Genomic DNA, 19400 nt, shown 5'->3' on the forward strand with positions numbered 1-19400 from the left:
CAACATATCAACTATTACCAAAATATAAACAACTAACAATTACTGAACTACAAATACCAACATATCAATCTATAACCAAAGTATATATAAGATATTTTAAAATAAATAGTCCATATGTGATTGTGGAGGTGTCTGAGACAATAGTGGCGTCTGTGATGGATGATCCTTATCTTACATCGACACAAACGTAAAAGGTTTACGCCTAATGCCTTGGATATGGCCGCATTGAACACCCAATTTTTTTTCAAAACCATTTCTTTCTTTTTGTTAGAGTTTTATTTTATTTTATTATTTTTTTTCCAATTAAAGCTTGAGTTTGTTGATTTAACTCTTGGATAAAAACATTATGCATTTTCAAAAAATGATTTACATCATAATATAAATAAACACTTATATGAAAATATTATAATTAACGACTTACATATTGTTTCTTGGCTATAGCACTAATGAATACCCCTTGGTGATCGATTTGAGTCTTATAAAAAACTTCGTTAAAAATTAGATAAATTATACTTTAAATAAAAAAACTAAATATATCATAACTTACTTTTCTTCATCAATCATTACTATATGAGCACGACCCCCCTCCTGTGTATCTATTGTTGTAATGCATGGACTCCTTTGTTTATCGTCGAACGGTTTATAAATTCAGGCATTTGAAAATGTTCAAGTGCTTGTGCCCCATTTCCATGTGACATACCCTTGGTGGTTGGCTAATGCCCTTGGGATAGCTGCAAGCCCTACGACTCTCTTAAAATGATTACTCAATTTACTTTTCCGGTCTCTATAACATTTTTGTAGAAACGCTTCCATGCTCCGCAACAACCGAGACACGCTGGGGATCCAAGGAAACCTTATCAAAATCATACTTTTCGTACAAATACAAAATAGTTAGTTACTTAAATACCAATCACAAATAAACTTAAAATACTAACATATAAATAAATTACATTCAGATGCACGACTGTGACATTCCTTAAAGCGTGGGAAACATTGTTCCAACCAGATACGCTAAAAAAGATGTTCTCTCTCTCTCTCTCTCTCATATACTACCCAATCTCATGGGTAAACATATTGTCACAATCTCAACACACGAAAATGCAATATCTCTGTCAAAATCAAAAGCCACAGGATTCCCCTTGTTTCTAGATAACAACTTTGAGAGTTTGATGTTTATAGACAATCCTCTTGTTCTTTTTGTTGGAACAACTGAAAAAGATAATTAAAAATATTAGTCATGATAGTTTATAATAAATGAATAAAAATAGCAACTAAATAAATCATAATAAGACTTCCCATCATCTTCGTGTTGCCCACGACCAAAGCCAACCGGAGGTGGTGGATCCTTGGCTCCATCAAATCCACGTCCTAGCCCTATCAAATTATCCATGATGTAAAACAATATCATCCAAGTAAACCTCATATATAGTCTGCAAAATTATAAGATGTATACCAACACAGTATGAATAAACATTAAATTTGGAATTTGGAATTGTCCCCTGATCGTAAATCAGCGGGCTTAAACTGCTTCACTACTGAATTTGACTGAATGGGTCCGCCTCTTCTCTCTCGTTTGTGTCTTAATCTCAATCTCCCTCTTCCTAACGAAGGACTGTAACTCGGAGAGGGAACCATACCTTTATGTCAACACAAACTCATGGATCTCTGTCTTGAACTTGCTCAAGTAACGAGACATCTGGACATGCTCCGAAGCAGGATACTCGGAGTAGAAAATGCCTCTCTCCGTAAACCTCTTGGTGATCTCTACCACTAAATTTGTCATCTACTTCAGCCACATGTACTGTTAGGTGCATTTTGTCCACCTTTTGCACACATTTTAGTCCCTTTTATGCATCTATTTAGCACAATCGTTCATTTTTCTTGCATTTCATCCAATTCATGTTAGTCTTTAGAACAACCTTATTTGCATGCTTTCATATTCTTTTCAAGTAAACCAGAGGTTAGAATGCGCTTTGGGAGGTACCAGGAAGCATTTGTGAAGATTTCGAGATGATCGGGCGAAGAACGGAAAAGTTGGAAAAATCAAGTTTGGATTCGGAGGCAGAGGAGTACATGGGTCGTGTTGGATTTAAACTAAAAAGTGGGCACGGGTCGTGTTTGACCATAAAAGAAGATGTTGACCTTGCTGAACATGACCCGTGTCAGTTTAGCCCATTTTGACACAGGTCGTGTTGGCCCAACTGAGCAATTTTGAGCATTGTACTTTGGAAAAAGAATCGAGGATTGAGTGTCATTTTAGACAGAACGCAACCCGTGTTGAATTACTCTATCTTGAAACGGGGCGTGTTCGGCCCTAAAACCGACTTTTGACAGTTTTTCCTATTTTTCATATCATGGGAATTGGGTCATTTGGAGAGACACGCATCATATCAGAGCACTATTGGTGAGAGGATTTCGAAGGCTTTTGCAAGGGTTTGATCATTGGTTATTTGGAAACATTATTTCTTAGCCACACATGGCTAGAACAGGATTACAAGTCAAAAGATGGAAATAGTATGCAATTACAATTTATTGGCTCCACCTTCATGTTTTAAATTCTTTGTTGTGATCTCAATCATATGACTTAATGTTTGCTTTTAATTCTATCTAGTGAATTTAATTTTGCTTTAATCAAATGTTTGATTCTAATTGTGATTCTTATTGGCCATTTGAATTAGGGTTAGGTCATTCAAGTTATCTAATTGCAAAACCCATAATCGTTTTGTGAATTGGGCTAAGTAAGACGCACTTAACTGATTTCCATTGAATGAATTTTGTGTAAATCTTATTCACACATTCTTACACTCCCGAGCTTATGAGGAGTATTGGGTGTTGTTGGGAACATTCACAAAAAGTTTAATGCAATCTTTTAATCTAATTATAAGAGCTTGTTTAGATTAGGTTAGTAAGGTTAGGGTTAATCAAAGAGCTTGTTTTGGTTAATTAATGTGGTGAATGGGAACTGTTGGAGCTTGTTAACACTTTCAAGTACCAACTTAGATAGAATTGAGGAAGTATCTAATCATATTTGAATCAGATTGCTAAGTTGTCACACATTGAGTTGAAGTCCTTACAATTTATGAATTTAATTCATTCATTTAGTTGATTCTTGTATCTTTAATTGTTTGTTTTAATCATTGCATTCAAAATCCCCCTCTTCACCTACTCATAATATCCCAAACTCCACACCCATAGAAACTTCAATCCCTACTTACACAATAGGAGATAACCATGGAGGGAATCCACCTCCAAACCCACCACCTGAACAAAATCTTTGCCAATAGGCGAGGAAAGAGGTTACTCAACAACCTCTTTGCATCACCTACCCAACAGCCACAAACTGAACTCCGTAATTTAATCATGAACATGGCTGAAGATTCTAAGCATTCAAGTCATGATGAAGAATGGTACACGGATGCACCTCGAGGTGTAAAAGAAGTCCAAGCACCTCAAATTGAAGCTCAATTGTCCGAGTTTACAAAAGTGGTAATGATGCTAGCTAAAGATAAAGGTGTGCAACCCACACCCCGCCCTTGCAGTATTTGTACTCAAGCAGGGCACCCAACCGATATGTGCCCTTAACTTCAAGAGGAGGATTATGAAGAAGCAAATGCCTTGGGAGGGTATTCCGGGTCAAATCAAAGAGGATATGAGCAGCCACGGGGTGACCAAAGATGGAAAAACAATCGATGTTGGGGTGGAAATCAACACGTGAGTTATCAACAAAGACCACCATTTCCTCAAAATCAACAAAGGCCTCCTTTTCAACCTCAAAATTTTCAGCCAAGGCCACCACAACAACCACCTACACAAGCGGGTTCATCAAGCATGTCATTGGGGGATATGGTCAAAATCCTTGCCACTAGCACTCAAAGCTTCCAACAAGAAATTAATGCTAGCATTAAAAGCTTAGAGCAACAAGTGTCACAACTTGTTCAATCCGTGAGTATAATGGAATCACAAGGCAAGCTACCATCCCAAACCGAGAAGAACCTGAAACACAATGCATGTGCCATTACCTTAAGAGGTGGGAAAAGATATGATGGACCAAGAAAGTCGAATGATGAAGAGGAAGAAATGGAGATTGAGGTAGAAGAAGCTGTTAGAGAAGAGGAAAAGAATGATAATTCAAAGTCAAAGAAGCCAATCGATACTGAAGGGAAAGTAACTCCGACACCATTTCCTTAAAGGTTAACAAGCACGAAAAGAGAACGAGAAGATGACGAGATTATGTCAATGTTCCAGAAGGTTGAAATCAACATCCCTCTTTTAGATGTCATTACACAAATTCCTAGATATGCTAAGTTCCTTAAGGAACTTTTCACATCTAAGAAAAATCTCAAAGGAAATCAAATGGTGAAAGTAGGGGAAAACGTGTCCGCCGTGTTACAAAAACTACTACCAAAGAAATGCAAGGATCCAGGTGTATTCACGGTTCCTTGTAAAATGGGTAACCTTTTTGTGCCACGTGCCATGCTTGATCTTGGAGCATCAATTAATGTTTTACCTTATTCAAGCTATAAAACAATGGAAGTTGGACCTTTAACAAAAACCGAAGTCATAATTCAACTTGTTGATCGGTCTTTAATACACCCAAAAGGTGTATTGGAGGACGTAGTAGTGTATGTCAATGAACTTGTATTTCCTGCCAATTTTTATGTGCTTGATATGGGAGATGATGATCAAACCTCGAGTTCCATACTTTTAGGTAAACCATTTTTAAAAATAGCAAAAACAAAAATCAATGTCTACAATGGTACATTATCCATGGAGTTTGATAGGGAGGTCATCAACTTCAATATCTATGAACCAATACGGTACCCAAGTAATATTCATTGTATTAATTTTGTTGATATGATCCAACCTTTGACTAAAAAGTGTTTTGAGTTGACTAACCATGATTCGTTGGAGTTAGTTTTGAGCATGAATTTTGATAACAATTTAGTCAAAGTGATTGCAACAAATTTCAAGCTTGATGAGGAGTTTCTGGAAATTGTAGAGTTCATGGAAGAGAGGAGGAAAATGAGGTATGATAATACCAAGGTGAAATTACCCATTTCTAACACAAAAGTTATTCCTTCTATTGTGTAGGCACCCAAGCTAGAATTGAAGACTCTTCCCAATCATTTGAAGTATGCATATCTTGGAGAAGAGAAGACTTTGCCTATCATTATCTCCAACAAGTTGTCCATTGAAGAAGAAGATAAGTTGGTGACTTTGCCAAAAGAGTATAGGAAAGCTATTGGGTGGACGATTGCTGACATAAAGGGTTTGAGTCCCTCTTTATGCATGCTTAAGATTCTCATGGAGGAAGACTTCAAACCAACCTGAGAGGCACAAAGAAGATTAAATCCCCCCATGATGGAGGTAGTAAAGAAAGAAATCATGAAGCTCTTGGATGTAGGTTTGATTTACCCCATCTCTGATAGCAAATGGGTGAGCCCCGTTCAGGTGGTCTTGAAAAAGGTCGGGGTCACAATTTTCAAGAATCCAGAGGGAGAATTGGTGCCAACCTGTGTGCAAAATGGGTGGAGAGTTAGTATTGACTATAGGAAGTTGAATGCCTCAACAAGAAAATAACATCCCCCTGCCATTTATTGACCAAATGTTAGAGAGATTAGCTGGTAAATCTCACTACTGTTGTTTAGATGGTTTCTCAAGCTTTCATCAAATTCTGGTAGCCTCGGAAGATCAAGAGAAAACCACCTTCACTTTCCCCTTTAGCACATTTGGTTATAGGCATATGCCTTTTGGTCTGTGCAACGCACCTGCAACATTTCAGAGATGCATGGTGAGTATTTTTTCTAAATATGTTGAAAACATCATTGAAGTTTTCATGGACGATTTCATTGTTTATGAAACTCCTTTGATGAATGTTTGAGCAATTTAACAAAAATTCTACAAAGGTGCATTAACACAAATCTTGTGCTTAGCTATGAAAAAATGCCATTTCATGGTGGACAAAGGATTGATTTTAGGTCATATTGTGTCCCAAAAGGCTTTGAAGTTGACAAAGCCAAGATAAATATTATCAAGAGTCTTCCTTACCCGACAAATGTTCGCGAAGTTCGTTCGTTTCTTGGTCATGCAGGTTTCTATCGGCGGTTCATCAAAGATTTCTCGAAGATTACGGTGCCGATGTGTCAACTAGTCCAAAAGGATGCTGAATTTGAGTTTACTCAGCCATGCAAGGACGCTTTTGATCGATTGAAGGACTTACTCACCTCCGTTCCAATCATCCAACCACTTAATTGGGATCTCCCATTTGAGATCATGTGTGATGCGAACAACACTGTGATTGGGGCAATGTTGGGACAAAAGGTGGAATTAGATCATCATGTCATTTATTATGCATTCAAGAATTTGGATAATGCACAAACCAACTACACCACAACAGAAAATGAGTTGTTGGGCAATGTCTTTGCATTAGAGCAATTGCGACAGTACCTCCTCGGGACCAAAGTGATTATCTATTTGGACCATACAACTATAAAACACTTACTGCTCAAGAAAGATTCGAAGCTGAGATTAATACAATGGATGTTGCTTCTGCAAGTGTTAAATACATAAATCAAGGATAAAAGCAGGAAAGAGAATTCGGTCGCGGATCATTTAAGTCGAATCGTACCACCCAAAGACACCATACCAATCTGTGATACATTTTTGGATGAGCATTTATTTGCTACCAATGAAGCTCCATGGCATGTGTATATTGTAAATTACTTGGTCACGAATCAGTTTCCTCTGGAATCAACCCATTGGCAAAAGGACAAAATCAAGAAGGAAGCAAAGAGGGATGTGTGGGATGAGCCATACCTTTAGAAGTATTGCGCGGAAAAAATGACCTGAAGGTGTGTTGAGCAAAATGAGGTATAATCAATACTGAAGTTTTATCATTCAGATGCTTGTGGTGGTCACTTCGTATCCCAAAGGATAGCTAGAAAAGTCTTATATAGTGGATTCTATTGGCCTACTATTTTTCATGATTCTTATGTGTTATGTGCACATTGTGATAAGTGCCAAAAATCTGGGTCCTTAAGCTCTAGGAATCAAATGCCCCTTACCCCCATCTTAGTATGTGAGATATTCGATGTGTGGGGTATTAACTTTATGGGACCATTTCCGCCCTCCTTTGGTTGTACATATATTTTGTTGGTGGTGGACTATGTGTCCAAATAGGTGGAGGCTAAGGCCACCCGTACTAATGATTCCAGAGTTGTTATGGATTTCCTTAAAACACAATTTTTCTCTCGGTTTGGCACTCCAAAAGCTCTCATAAGCGAACATGGGATTCGTTTTTGCAACCGGATGCTTAAAGTCGTCTTTAAAATGTATGGGGTGACTCATAAAGTCTTAACAGCTTATCACCCCCAGAAAAATGGTCAAGCAGGGGTTTCTAATAGGCAAATCAAACTTGGAGAAAACAGTCAATCCAAACCGCAAGGACTGGAGTGTAAGGTTGGATGATGCCTTATGGGCATACCGGACCGCTTACAAGACTCCCATTGGTATGTCCCCATACCAGATAGTGTTTGGGAAACCGTGTTGCCTTCCGGTTAAGCTTGAACACAAAGCCTTTTGGGTGGTGAAGAAATTAAACTTGAATGAAGATGAAGTGGGAAACAAAAGGAAGTTGGACATTCAAGAGTTAGAGGAGATTATAAATGATGTGTATAAGAGTGAAATGATTTACAAAGAGAAGACAAAGGCGTATCATGACAAAATGATCTCCCGGAAGACTTTTACAAAGGGTCAAAAAGTGCTTCTTTACCACTTGAGGTTCAATTTGATATCAGAAAAGTTAAGATCAAGATGGGTTGGTAATTTTGTAGCCACAAAAGTCTTTGACCGTTGTGCGGTGGAAATCACAAGCCAACAAACCGAAAAATATTCATAGTCAATCGTCATAGATTGAACCGTTTTACGAGGGATTCGAGGTGAACAATGATGAGATAGAAGTGGTTGACAAGCCCACATACCAAGACTGAAGCAGATTTAGGGGCCAAGTCGAGCCAACGACTTAAAACAAGGGTGGCTAACCGGGAGGCAACCTAGGGGTATTTTTGTCTTTTGCTTCATAACATTTCTGTTTCTTTGAAATTTTGGGTTTTTAATGTTCCAAATGTGTTATAGCATGTTTTCAAATCACCAAATGAATCTCGGGATGTAAAACCATTTGTTTTGGACAAATTGGGATTTTTTGGTTCAAAAACGTGGATAGGCAAGCAGAGGTGTACACGGGTCGTGTTTATTTTGGCGTGGAATTGAACACGGGTTGTGCTTGAATTTTTGTTAAAATTTTCATTGAAAATCCTCGTGAAAACGACCCGTGTCATTTTATTTCATTTTAACACGGACCGTGTTCAGCTATTCTCGGTAAATTTTAAACATACACGGGGCGTGTTGTTTTAGTTCAAAAAGACACAGGCCGAGTCTGTGCATCTGCATCAACAGATTCACAATTTTAAAATCGGGATTTCATCTCATTTACAGATAATCCCTTTCCAAAACAGTTTCTCTCTCGCAAGAAACCCCAAGGTCCGACTTTTCTTGAAAATCCTTTGATTCTTCACCAATTTTGGCTTAAATCTTCAAAAAGGTTTGATTTTCATCTTCTACACTTCATCTCCAACATCCCACACACCATTTTCTTGCACTTTCATGGTAGATTTGGGGGTTTTCACAAACCCTAGGTCCAAAAATTACTAATGATTTTGGTGTTCTTGTGCTTGAATATTCATGTAGGCAAGCTTGGGGAGGTTGAAGATGAACTTCTCACCAATAAAAATGCATTTCCACCAACGATTCAGTACATTCTTTCCAAATCTTCAAATTGTGGATTTTCTGTTTTTAGAGTCAAACTGAATACATTTTTGGCCTTTTTAGACTGGACAATCACTTGGAAATCATTCAAAACTGAGTTTCTCGCGAAATTTTGGTGGCGAAACTCGTGTTGACTGGATCTGTCAACAGTTGACTTTTTGACTCGTTGACTAGTTGACTTTTCCCCCAAAATTTTACACATGGAAGGCGAGCAATCTAAACGACCTAGGCACACTAATTCGTCGACCCTTCTTCGCAGATCTCCATCACCACCGCCTCCACTTCAACCCAATCTGGTACATGGTGGTGTGGTTTGTCTTGGCCCAATTCAAGTTGCCAAACTTGAGGCCTTTCTCCAGCGCATACATACTATCCAAAAATTTGTGCTGTGCCATCTCTCCGTGAGTTGCACATCTATAACCAAGTCTACAACTTGTTCCAAAACATTAGATGGCAAGGGTTGTTGCAAGTCCACGAGCTTAACTATAAAGTCCCAACATCCGAGTTCTCGTCCTCAGTCTATTTGGACCATGGTGTCCTAAGTTTCCAGCTCATGAACCATGATTATGCCTTGTACCTGTCCCTAAACCAAATCAATGCTATTGTTGGGGCCCCAACAGAAAACACTTTTGGCCCCAATGAACCGATTCCAAGATACAATGATCTCACGTGGTGGAATCAGCTTACACATCAACATCCCTATGTCTCAAGTGATGCTAAAGCCTCATATCTCATCTATCCTGTGATGAAAGTGGCTCATCAGATTATTGCTTTGCTCAACGTCCCTAGAGAAGAGCAAAGTACCATTAGCATTCTTGAACTAAAAATACTCTATGTTATGGCCCACCCGGATGATAACCTCCTTCCTTACTATGGCTCATTCCTTTGCAACAAGCTCACCCACCTCAGCACATCACGATCCGGAAAAATCTATTGTGATGGCATTGTCAGTTTGTTTGCCAAAAGTGCTCCGGTCCGGGCCCCATATCCCAGAAACCACCAACCAGTACCCGATGAGCCCTACCTCACCATGGTAGTACTCGAGTCCATGAGAATGCTTCGGACGGAGAACGGAAATCATAATTAGACCGTGGGCAAAAACCACGACCCAAAGCTTCTCATGACATCCAATAACCAAAACATCCTTACCCTCAAGCGTCCTACCAACTTCACCGACTGGCAAATAACCCCTACCTTTTCCCCATCTCCTCTTCTAGTGAAGAAGATGAGGAAGGTGAAGAAAGTGAGGATGATGATGAGGGTGGCGAGGAAGCACCAGAAAATCCTCCTCCCATGGGTGGAGCAAGCTCATCCCATGATATTTGACATCCGCTATACCACCAACAACACATGGATCAATTCCAATCGATCCACACCACCTTGACTCCTACCATAAAGACCTCATGAGCCTGTCACAAAGTTTTTCATCCTTCACCACTCAATATGCTCGGGATCAAGAGCGCCATCACAAGCATGATGAGGACTTTTGGGCTTGGACCCGAAACTCCAGCTATTATCCTCGTCCTCCACAATAGGTTGTTCAAGCCTCTCCAAGCATCGGTGACGATGCTTATATTTAAGCTTGGGGAGGGGTAGAGTTGTACATTAGGTTCATCCTCATGCATTTTCATGTTCATATTCATCCTTTAAAAAAAAAACTCAAAAAGATTTTAACCTTCTTATTTTCATTTTTTTATTTTTATTGCACTCTGCATATTAAAATCTATAAAACCTTAAAATATTTTTCTCTTTGATTTAGTTTTAAAAGTTTTTGCCCCCATTTTCTCGCATTTAAAAAATAATAAAAAAATAAAAAATTATTTATATTTATATATACGAGATGAAGACACTCTTTACATTCTATAGCTCCACTAAGTGGGAAAACGAAAAATCAAAATGAAAAAAATCTGAAGCGACCGAATTGTCACTGGAAGTGTAAAGTCAGTTGTCATAACTAGGGGACCCAAACACCGTAATTCGAGACGCTGACTTTAGATAAGAAAAAAACTTGCATGCTGAAACATTATTGTGGGCAGTAATAATAACTTTAGGATGATTTGCTTCTGAATGTTTAAAAAGAATCTTTATCGACAACTCAAGACCCACAGAACACAGACCTATTTGTTGACACACGTTACACTCGCGATAACAAAGAGCTTAAGTATCAGATCCACACAGTAAAGAAGGAAGAAAGGGTACAATTGTCACATCGAGTACCCAAATCAAAATTTCAAGCACCCAATCGAAGAAATTTTAAGAGATTCAAAAATATTGATTGAAGAACTCAAAGCTCAAATAGAAGATACAAATCAAAGTTCAATCAAATCAGAAGCCATATCAAAGTCAAATCTAGAAAACGAAGAACTGTGTGATATGATAGTTGTGGCTCTCAAAAAAGTGATAGCATAGGAGTTGGGACCCTTCGGGTGGGCTCACTGCTTCAGCAAAAGCAGATTTGCCGTAACAGGTTCTTAAGGATGTGTCAATTCTAATTCTTGACCATCTAGTCTTAAGGACATGAGATCCCGAACTATGTTATTTTCGCTCATAAAGCTTATTTAGGTATAAAGTTTAAATAAAACTATGGTTGGATTATTGGATTACACTGTTTCGTGGTCTTCCTCACTTTAGTAGTCTATAATATGTGGAAGGTAGTAGGATGGTCTCCTAGGTATTAGTGATTACTTGATCGTATATATATATATATATATATATATATATATATATATATATATATATATATATATATATATTTATAAAAATAGATAAATTACTTGTGTTCTTAAATTTTTCTTTTGTTCATTTTGTTTCTTAAGTATCTTTTGTACATGTGTTTCTTTTTCATGATTTTCATTGCATGCATTCATTCTTAGTTTAGGATCTTTCTGTCCCCTTTTGCTCTATGTTTCTTTTTGCTATCGAGAAATGGCCCTGTTCGTCCAGTTCTTGTTCATTCTTGAGGACATGAAAGGTCTAAGCTTGGGGAGATTTGTTAGGTGCATTTTGTGAACCTTTTAGTCCCTTTTATACATCTATGTATCATAGTTGTTCTTCACTTTTCTTGCATTTCATTCAATTCATGTAGTCTCTAGAAAAACCTTATTTTCACGCTTTGATGTTCTTTTTAGGTAAACCGGAGGTTAGAACGCACTTTGGGAGATGTCTGGAAGCATTGGTGAAGATTTCAGGATGATCACGCGAAGAACATAAAAGTTGGAAAAATCTAGTTTTGGATTCAGAGGTAGAGGAGTACAAGAGTGTTGTTGGATTTACATTGAAAAGTGGGAACATGTCGTTTTTAACCAGAAAAGAAGATGTTGACCTTGTTGAACCCGACCCGTGTCAGTTTAGCCCATTTTGACACGGGCCGTGTTGGCCCAGCTGAGCAATTTTGAGCATTATACTTTGGAAGAAGAATCGAGGATTGAGTGCCTTTTTACACAGAACACAACCCGTTTTGATTTACTCTATCTTGACGCGAGGCGTGTTCGGCCCTAACATCGACTTTTGACAGTTTTTCCTATTTTTGATATCACATGAATTGGGTCATTTGGAGAGAGACACATCATATCAGAGCATTATTGGTGAGAGGATTTCGAAGGCCTTTGCAAGGGTTTGATCATTTGTCATTTGGGAACATTATTTCTCTTACTTTTAAGTTGTAATTGCATACTATTTCCATGTTTTGACTTATTATCCAGTTCTAGCCATGTGTGGCTAGAACCCTAGTTTCTCCAACTTAATGTTTTGACTTCTTGGTTGTGATCTCAATCATATGACTTGATGTTTGCTTTAATTCTATCTAGTGAATTTGATTTTCCTTTAATCAAATGTTTGATTCTAATTATGATTCTTATTGGCCATTTGAGTTAGGGTTAGGTCATTCAAGCTATCTAATTGCAAAACCCATAATTGTTTTGTGAATTGGGCTAAGTAAGAAGCACTCAACTGATTTCCATTGAATGAATTTTGTGTAAATCTTATTCACACATTCTTACACTCTCGAGCTTATGAGGAGTATTGGGTGTTGTTGGGAACATTCACAAAAAGTTTAATGCAATCTTTTAATCTAATTATAAGAGCTTGTTTAGATTAGGTTAGTAAGGTTAGGGTTAATCAAAGAGCTTGTTTTGGTTAATTAATATGGTGAATGGGAAGTGTTAGAGCTTTTAACACTTTCAAGTACCAACTTAGATATAATTGAACAAGTATCTAATCATCTTTGAATCACATTGTTAAGTTTTCATACATTGATTTGGAGTCCTTACAATTTATGAATTTAATTCATTCATTTAGCTGATTCTCGTGTCTTTAATTGTTTGTTTTGATCTTGCATTCAAAACCCCCCTCTTTACTATTGGTGACCAAAGTACCTTGTGCAAATATATATATATATATATATATATATATATATATATATATATATATATATATACTGATTGTCCCGTATCTCTGTGATTCGATGCTACTTGCTTTGTACTACCTTTTATTGCAATATAGAAGTGTTCTTTTGGAGTATATCGTACCCCTTTATTTGTTGGGTTTGGCACGCCTAACAGGTACTCCTAAAACAACCTCTCCCTCTCCAGCTTCCACCATTCCGACACCCCCAGACGAAGAAGGTTCAAGGTGAACTTGACCTTCCGGTACTTCAGGCACGAGTATGTGAAGAAACAGCCCTCCACATTCTATATCCGTCTCATGGCCACGATCAGGTCCTTTACCCCGTCGATCTCTAGGGGCTTCATGTTGCTGAAGTCTTGGTATTGCATCTTACTCCTCCATTGGAGTCCCGCCACAGAAACAAAAATGTAGTGGCTACGGTAGCACCAGCCTCTCTGACGACAACATATCACTCGTCAAATATCTCGATCATGGTGGTCTTATTAGACCCAAGTACCTCCAAAATGTCCTCCCTAATAGCTATGGTCACCTGGGTGGTGATCATCTCACAAATCTCATCGTTCATCAATCCTGGCCCATCTGGGTTGCCAGCTCTTGATCCAGAATCTCTAGTGATAGTCATACTAAAAAACAAACCGAAATACATCAGTAAAGCTACAACGTGCACTATGAAATCATTAAGGGATCAACAAATCTTCATGATTCATTACTTCCTTGATACACTACGGGTTCTGTGCTTTAAGTAGTACATGCCCATACTACCTTCCACACTTGTTACCCCTAAACCAGAACGGCAGAAACGTTCGGGGGCGGATGACTTCATGTAGTACCATAACAAATGAATACATAGTAAAGAAAGAAATATAACCATCATATATATAATTGAAAGTTTACATTGTTAAAAGGTACATGTTCAAAAACCAATTACAATATGATGCCAAAATATGAATTTAAACTGGCGCCGCAACGTCCCTTCTTCAAAAGCTGTTTGTTACCTGTAATTACTGAATACCTGGGACATACAAGTAGTTTTGAAAGAGTAGATCAGCATTTAAGCTGGTGAGTTTCATAAGTATTAAATGAAAATGTTTGTATGAACTAAAATGAAATGGATTGTTTTTGTTTGTTGGTTCCTAGAAGACCACTGCTCCTAATTGTTAAGTCTTTCTGATCGAAGATATGTTGCAGGCTTTTATGGTCGGTGAAGATCGTGCACTTGGTTCTGTAGAGATAATGTCTCCAAATTTTTAGTGCGAAGACCACTGCTCCTAATTCCAGGTCGTGAGTTGTATAGTTAACTTCGTGTGCCTTCAGCTGTCTCGAGGCGTAAGCGATAACCTTTCCTCTCTGCATAAGCACACAGCCTAAGCTCTGGTTGGATGCATCACAATAGACAACGAAATCATCTGTCCCTTCGGGGAGGGACAGGATAGGTGCGCTGCACAAGGCTCGCTTCAATGTTTGGAATGCAGTGTCTTGCTTTTCACTCCAACAAAAGGGTACACCTTTCTGTGTCAGAGTAGTTAGGGTTTGGCGATCCTAGATAAATTCTGGATGAATCTGTGATAGTAGTCAGCTAGACCCAAGAATTGACGGATTTCTGTGGGTGTCTTCGGTGCCGACCAATTCTCTATCGCCTTGATTTTAGACGGGTCCACGTGTATACCCTCCTCTCTTACCACATGACCAAGGAAAGCTACCTTCCGAATCCAGAATTCGCACTTGGAGAATTTTGCGTACAACTTTTAAGATCTAAGAGTTTCCAACACTATCCTTAAGTGTTTTTTGTGATCTTCTTCACTTCTGGAATAGACAAGTATGTCGTCAATGAACACAATGACGAACTTGTCCAGAAAGGGATGACACACCCGGTTCATCAGGTCCATGAAAACTGCCGGTGCATTGGTTAGACCGAAGGGCATCATTACGAACTCGTAGTGACCATATCGAGTCCTGAATGTTGTCTTGGAAACATCATTCTCGTGAACTCGTAGCTGATGGTACCCTGATCTAAGGTCTATCATTGAGAAGTAATTGTCTCCCTGAAGTTGATTGAAAAAGTCATTTATTCGCGGAAGAGGATAACGGTTTTTGACGGTGATCAATTTGTTCAACTCGCGGTAGTCTATACACATCCGAAAGGATCCATCTTTCTTCTTCACAAATAAAACCGGGGCTCCCCAGGGTGAGGAACTCGGTCTAATGAACCCTTTGATGAGTAGGTCATTGACCTGGCTGGATAACTCCTGCATTTTTGTTGGAGCTAAGCGATAGGGAGATTTGGCCACGGGATTTGCTCTGGGAATTAGGTCGATGCGAAAATCAACTTGACGTTCGGGAGGAATTCCCGGGAGCTCTTCAAGAAAGTTACAGACTTCGGGGATGCTCTCGAGGTCCTTAACTTCCTATTTCTCATTGATTATATGGGCTAGGAATGCATGGCACTCCTTTCGCAGAAGTTTTTGGGCTTTGATGCATGAAATGATGCGAAGGTTGGAACTGAGTTTATTGTCGTAGATCATGAGAGTCTGGCTAGAGGGAAGATTGAGACAGATGGCTTTCTCGTAACAAAGGATACCAGCATGATTGGGACTCAACCAATCCATGCCAATGATAACATCAAAGCTCTTTATGGAAACTGGCATTAGGTCGATGGGAAAAGAATGATCGTTGAGGGTAAGGGTACAACCTATGAATATATCGTTAGCGTTCTCTTTCTCATCGTTAGCCATCTCGACGGTAAACGTTTTGGTTAATGGTTATGGATTATGTTTAAGAAGATATTTGAATGGATGGCTAACATAACGTCTTTCAGCACCAAAATCGAAAAGGATGCATTAATAGGAGTTATCGAGAAGGAACGTACCCGTGACAACGGTGGGATCAGCGATTGCCTCCTCCTGGCCCATAGTTAGAACTCTCCCGGTGTTGTTGGTTGCTGCTGCCTTGGGGCAGTTTCTCTTGAAACGTCCAACTTCACCACAACCATATCAGGCCTGACCGACACCTGCTCCAGAAGCTTGATTGGTTGGTTGGGCTGGTGATCTACAATTTCGAGCAAGGTGGCCCTTCTTTCCATAGTTGTTGCAGAGCCTTTCACGACATAGCCCGAGAGTACGATGATGGTAGCTGCACTTGCTACACCAAGGAAGGGTACCAGTGTATCCATTGGTAGGAGCTTGAGTTGTAGGAGCAGTGGCAGGAGTTGTAGCAGCGTGAACCGCTACAGTTTGCTGTTTCTTGGAGGATCCTTGCGAACCCTGACCCTTCCGTTAGTTCCAGAATTTCTTTCTATTTTCACCACTAGCTTTAGCCGGTTCAGGAGTGGTGACCACCTCATCGGGATTGTCTCCATGATCAATCAGAGTTTGTGCCAGACACTTAGTGTTGTCGAAGGTGTCTGGCTTCGCAGCCAAAACATTTCCTTTGGTTGGCTGGGTCAGCCCCCAGATGAATCTTTCATTCTTTTTACTTTCCAGGGTAACCATTCCCAGACAGAGAAGCGCTAAGTCTTCAAATCTAGAGGTGTAAGCGGCGATGTCAGAACCCTTCATCTTTAGATTCCAGAGTTCATGCTCTAGTTTCTGCATCTCGCCCCCCGGGCAGTACTCGGCAAGCAGAAGCTCCTTCATGCTGTCCCAACCCATAGCATTGGCTATTGGTAAGGTTAGGGATTTGACTCGGCCATTCCACCAAGTCAAGGCTTTATCAGTGAAAGTGCAGGCGGCGTACTTCACCTTATCAGCTTCCGAACAGGAACAAATTTCGAAAATAGACTCGATTTTCTTGAACCATCGAGTCAGAGCAATAACACCTCTAGTGCCATTGAAAGATGTGGGTTTTGCGTTCTTGAAATCTTTGTATGAACACTCCTTCTGGTTTCCCTGGCTACCTTCCTGGTTTTGAGATTGAGTACCACCTCTTGGACCACCGAAGCCACCAGGGTTCATTTGAGACATGGCGGCTGCCACTGCGGCAGTAACAGCTGCCTGGAACATAACAGGATCAAATTAAGGAGGAGGTGGTGGTGGAGGATTGTTGTTCTTTGAGCTGTGTCTCTCTCTTGGAGGCCTCTTGATCTAAAATGATTAGGAAAGAGAGGATGGTAAGTCCTCTAGATAGACTTAAGAGATATGAAACAAGAGATATCTCATTATTGCAAATAGAGTGTTCTACTACGCGATAAAAAAAGAAAGGATTATCGAAGCAAGTAAACTATCGCTTAAGGAAAGGATGAGTAGCAACACTTGTAATGAATTCTACAATGTATTCGACTTTGGCTAAAATACTCCTATAGTATTTTATGTTTTGCTGCGACGATGACTCATTGTTTGGATATTTGGTAAGTTTTAGACCTGCTGCACACTACAGTCACTCCCAAGCACATGTTGGCCGTGTCTCGAATGAATATAGTTGATCAGGCTATATTGACCCTAGACACGACTACATAACTGCCCAGATTTGATCACAGTGTACAACACCCAATTACTTATGTTTTGTTCTACTCGGGGTTACGGTTTCCGGCGTTTAGGTATTATTGTATACTTGGAGTAAAAATACTTATATTTTTAAAGTATACGTTTAGTTCAGAGCGCTTCGACCCCTTTAGTGTTTATAGTTATACACCATGTAAGGTTCGATATACTTAGTTCACTATAAACAAGGGCTCTGATACCAATCTGTCACACCCCGAAACCGAAGGCGGAAACGTTTCGGGGTGGAGGACGTCATGCGTAGTATCACAACCAATGTACATAGTAAGCATAGTAAACACAACCATTACATTACATAGAAATATTTACATTTGTTTGAAAACCAAGTGATACAATTTTTATACATGTACATCTTATAAACAAAAGGACAGACAAGACATCTGTGCGCTCCGTCTTCTCCAAAAGACCGCGGGTTACCTGTCTAATGTGAAACTGAGAATACAAGCAATTTTAAAAATATCAACATAAAGCTGGTGAGTTCATAAGCATGTTTTGTGAGGAAAAATCTGATTAATAAATCTTGTGAAAACACTTCCTTTCCTTTGATAAAGAATGCAGTAATATCGAAAACCATAAATTCTGAGTTATGAAATACATATGCATGTTTCCAAGAAAATCCCCTATTTTCTAACATGTTTGTCGATTTCCATAAGAAAAACCTTGATTATCACCAGTACGATAAGAAAACCATAAGTTAAGATCCTTGGAATACCATCCAGTACGAAAGTAGGTTGTTTTAATATATAAACCTATATATTAAAGAAAGAAATAAATAAATCCGTGAACAAAGTTATGTTAATACGTATTGTGAGTCGTATAACCATACTAATTTTGACCCGTGACCTCCTTGACGTTCTTCAGGTGTCGAACGATATCCGAAATTTGTCACCCCAGGCGTGCCCGCCTAACTGTAGCTAGCAGTTAAGGTGTGGGATTGTCAGTCCCGAATAGATCTATCCACAAATTCCACGCTCTCCCTACAGGAGACTCTGGTTATACTTCAGGAGAGGATTTACTAGTACCCCGAAGGGTATAATGAAGACAAATCTCACAAGCTAGTATTGAATAATTCATGGTACCCTTGGTCGTTATCGAATTTCGTAATCGTTTGGAACATAGTAGAGTATAGATAATTGAATACAAAGAGATTACTTAGCATGATACTCTAAATTAAACATGGATAAACTAAATTAGACATAGTTTATTTATTGACTTTGCATGAAATCTGAATCCGTAAAACATGTAATGAAGATCCCAAATTATTCCCATAATAATTTGATTGGTTTTATTGTTTCCCACACTGTATTTTGAAAACTATGTAATTATATTCAGAAAACATCCCTTATGCTCCGCATATTACAAAAGGGATAAAGATATCTAAAATTTTGTCAGAAAATCGTAGTGTTACATCAGTTTTTAAGTTACGAAAACCTTTATAATTTGCTTGTATTCCCTCTCTAAAAACATGAAAAATTCGTAAAAAGGCGTAAGGGTATGAACTCACCAGTCGAGAAATGTGTCGGTTGGATGCTAAATGTCAGATTAGGGCTTGAATATGCGCGAGGATCCTATGTAACATGAGGAGATACAAATTTTTATCTAATTAGACATTGAATTGCTAATTAAGTAAAATAAAATACTCTGAGACGCGAAAACACTTTATCTCAAGTGTTAGGAATG

General features: G+C 38.9%; 2 protein-coding genes across 2 annotated transcripts; both read left to right on the plus strand.

The window, feature by feature from the left end:
- The first annotated feature begins 4230 nt into the window (after window positions 1-4230).
- Window positions 4231-5331, plus strand: LOC111880021 (uncharacterized). The gene is made up of 2 exons (XM_023876438.1): window positions 4231-5043; window positions 5092-5331. The coding sequence occupies exons 1-2, from the start codon at window positions 4231-4233 to the stop codon at window positions 5329-5331; spliced, it is 1053 nt and encodes a 350-aa protein (XP_023732206.1).
- A 2047-nt stretch (window positions 5332-7378) lies between these two features.
- LOC111880020 (uncharacterized) lies at window positions 7379-7897 on the plus strand. Its single transcript, XM_023876436.1, has one exon. The coding sequence runs from the start codon at window positions 7379-7381 to the stop codon at window positions 7895-7897; it is 519 nt and encodes a 172-aa protein (XP_023732204.1).
- Window positions 7898-19400: the final 11503 nt, after the last annotated feature.

This window comes from Lactuca sativa, chromosome 4, assembly GCF_002870075.4.
Source record: "Lactuca sativa cultivar Salinas chromosome 4, Lsat_Salinas_v11, whole genome shotgun sequence".
Classification (NCBI taxonomy): Eukaryota; Viridiplantae; Streptophyta; class Magnoliopsida; order Asterales; family Asteraceae; genus Lactuca; species Lactuca sativa.

Excerpts from the sequence above, each read along its gene's own strand:
- LOC111880021 (XM_023876438.1), top strand. The coding sequence starts at position 4,231 with ATGTCAATGTTCCAGAAGGTTGAAATCAACATCCCTCTTTTAGATGTC. Across the intron at positions 5,044-5,091 it reads TGAGGTATGATAATACCAAG|GCACCCAAGCTAGAATTGAA; the intron begins GTGAAATTACCC and ends TCTATTGTGTAG.
- LOC111880020 (XM_023876436.1), top strand. The coding sequence starts at position 7,379 with ATGGTCAAGCAGGGGTTTCTAATAGGCAAATCAAACTTGGAGAAAACA.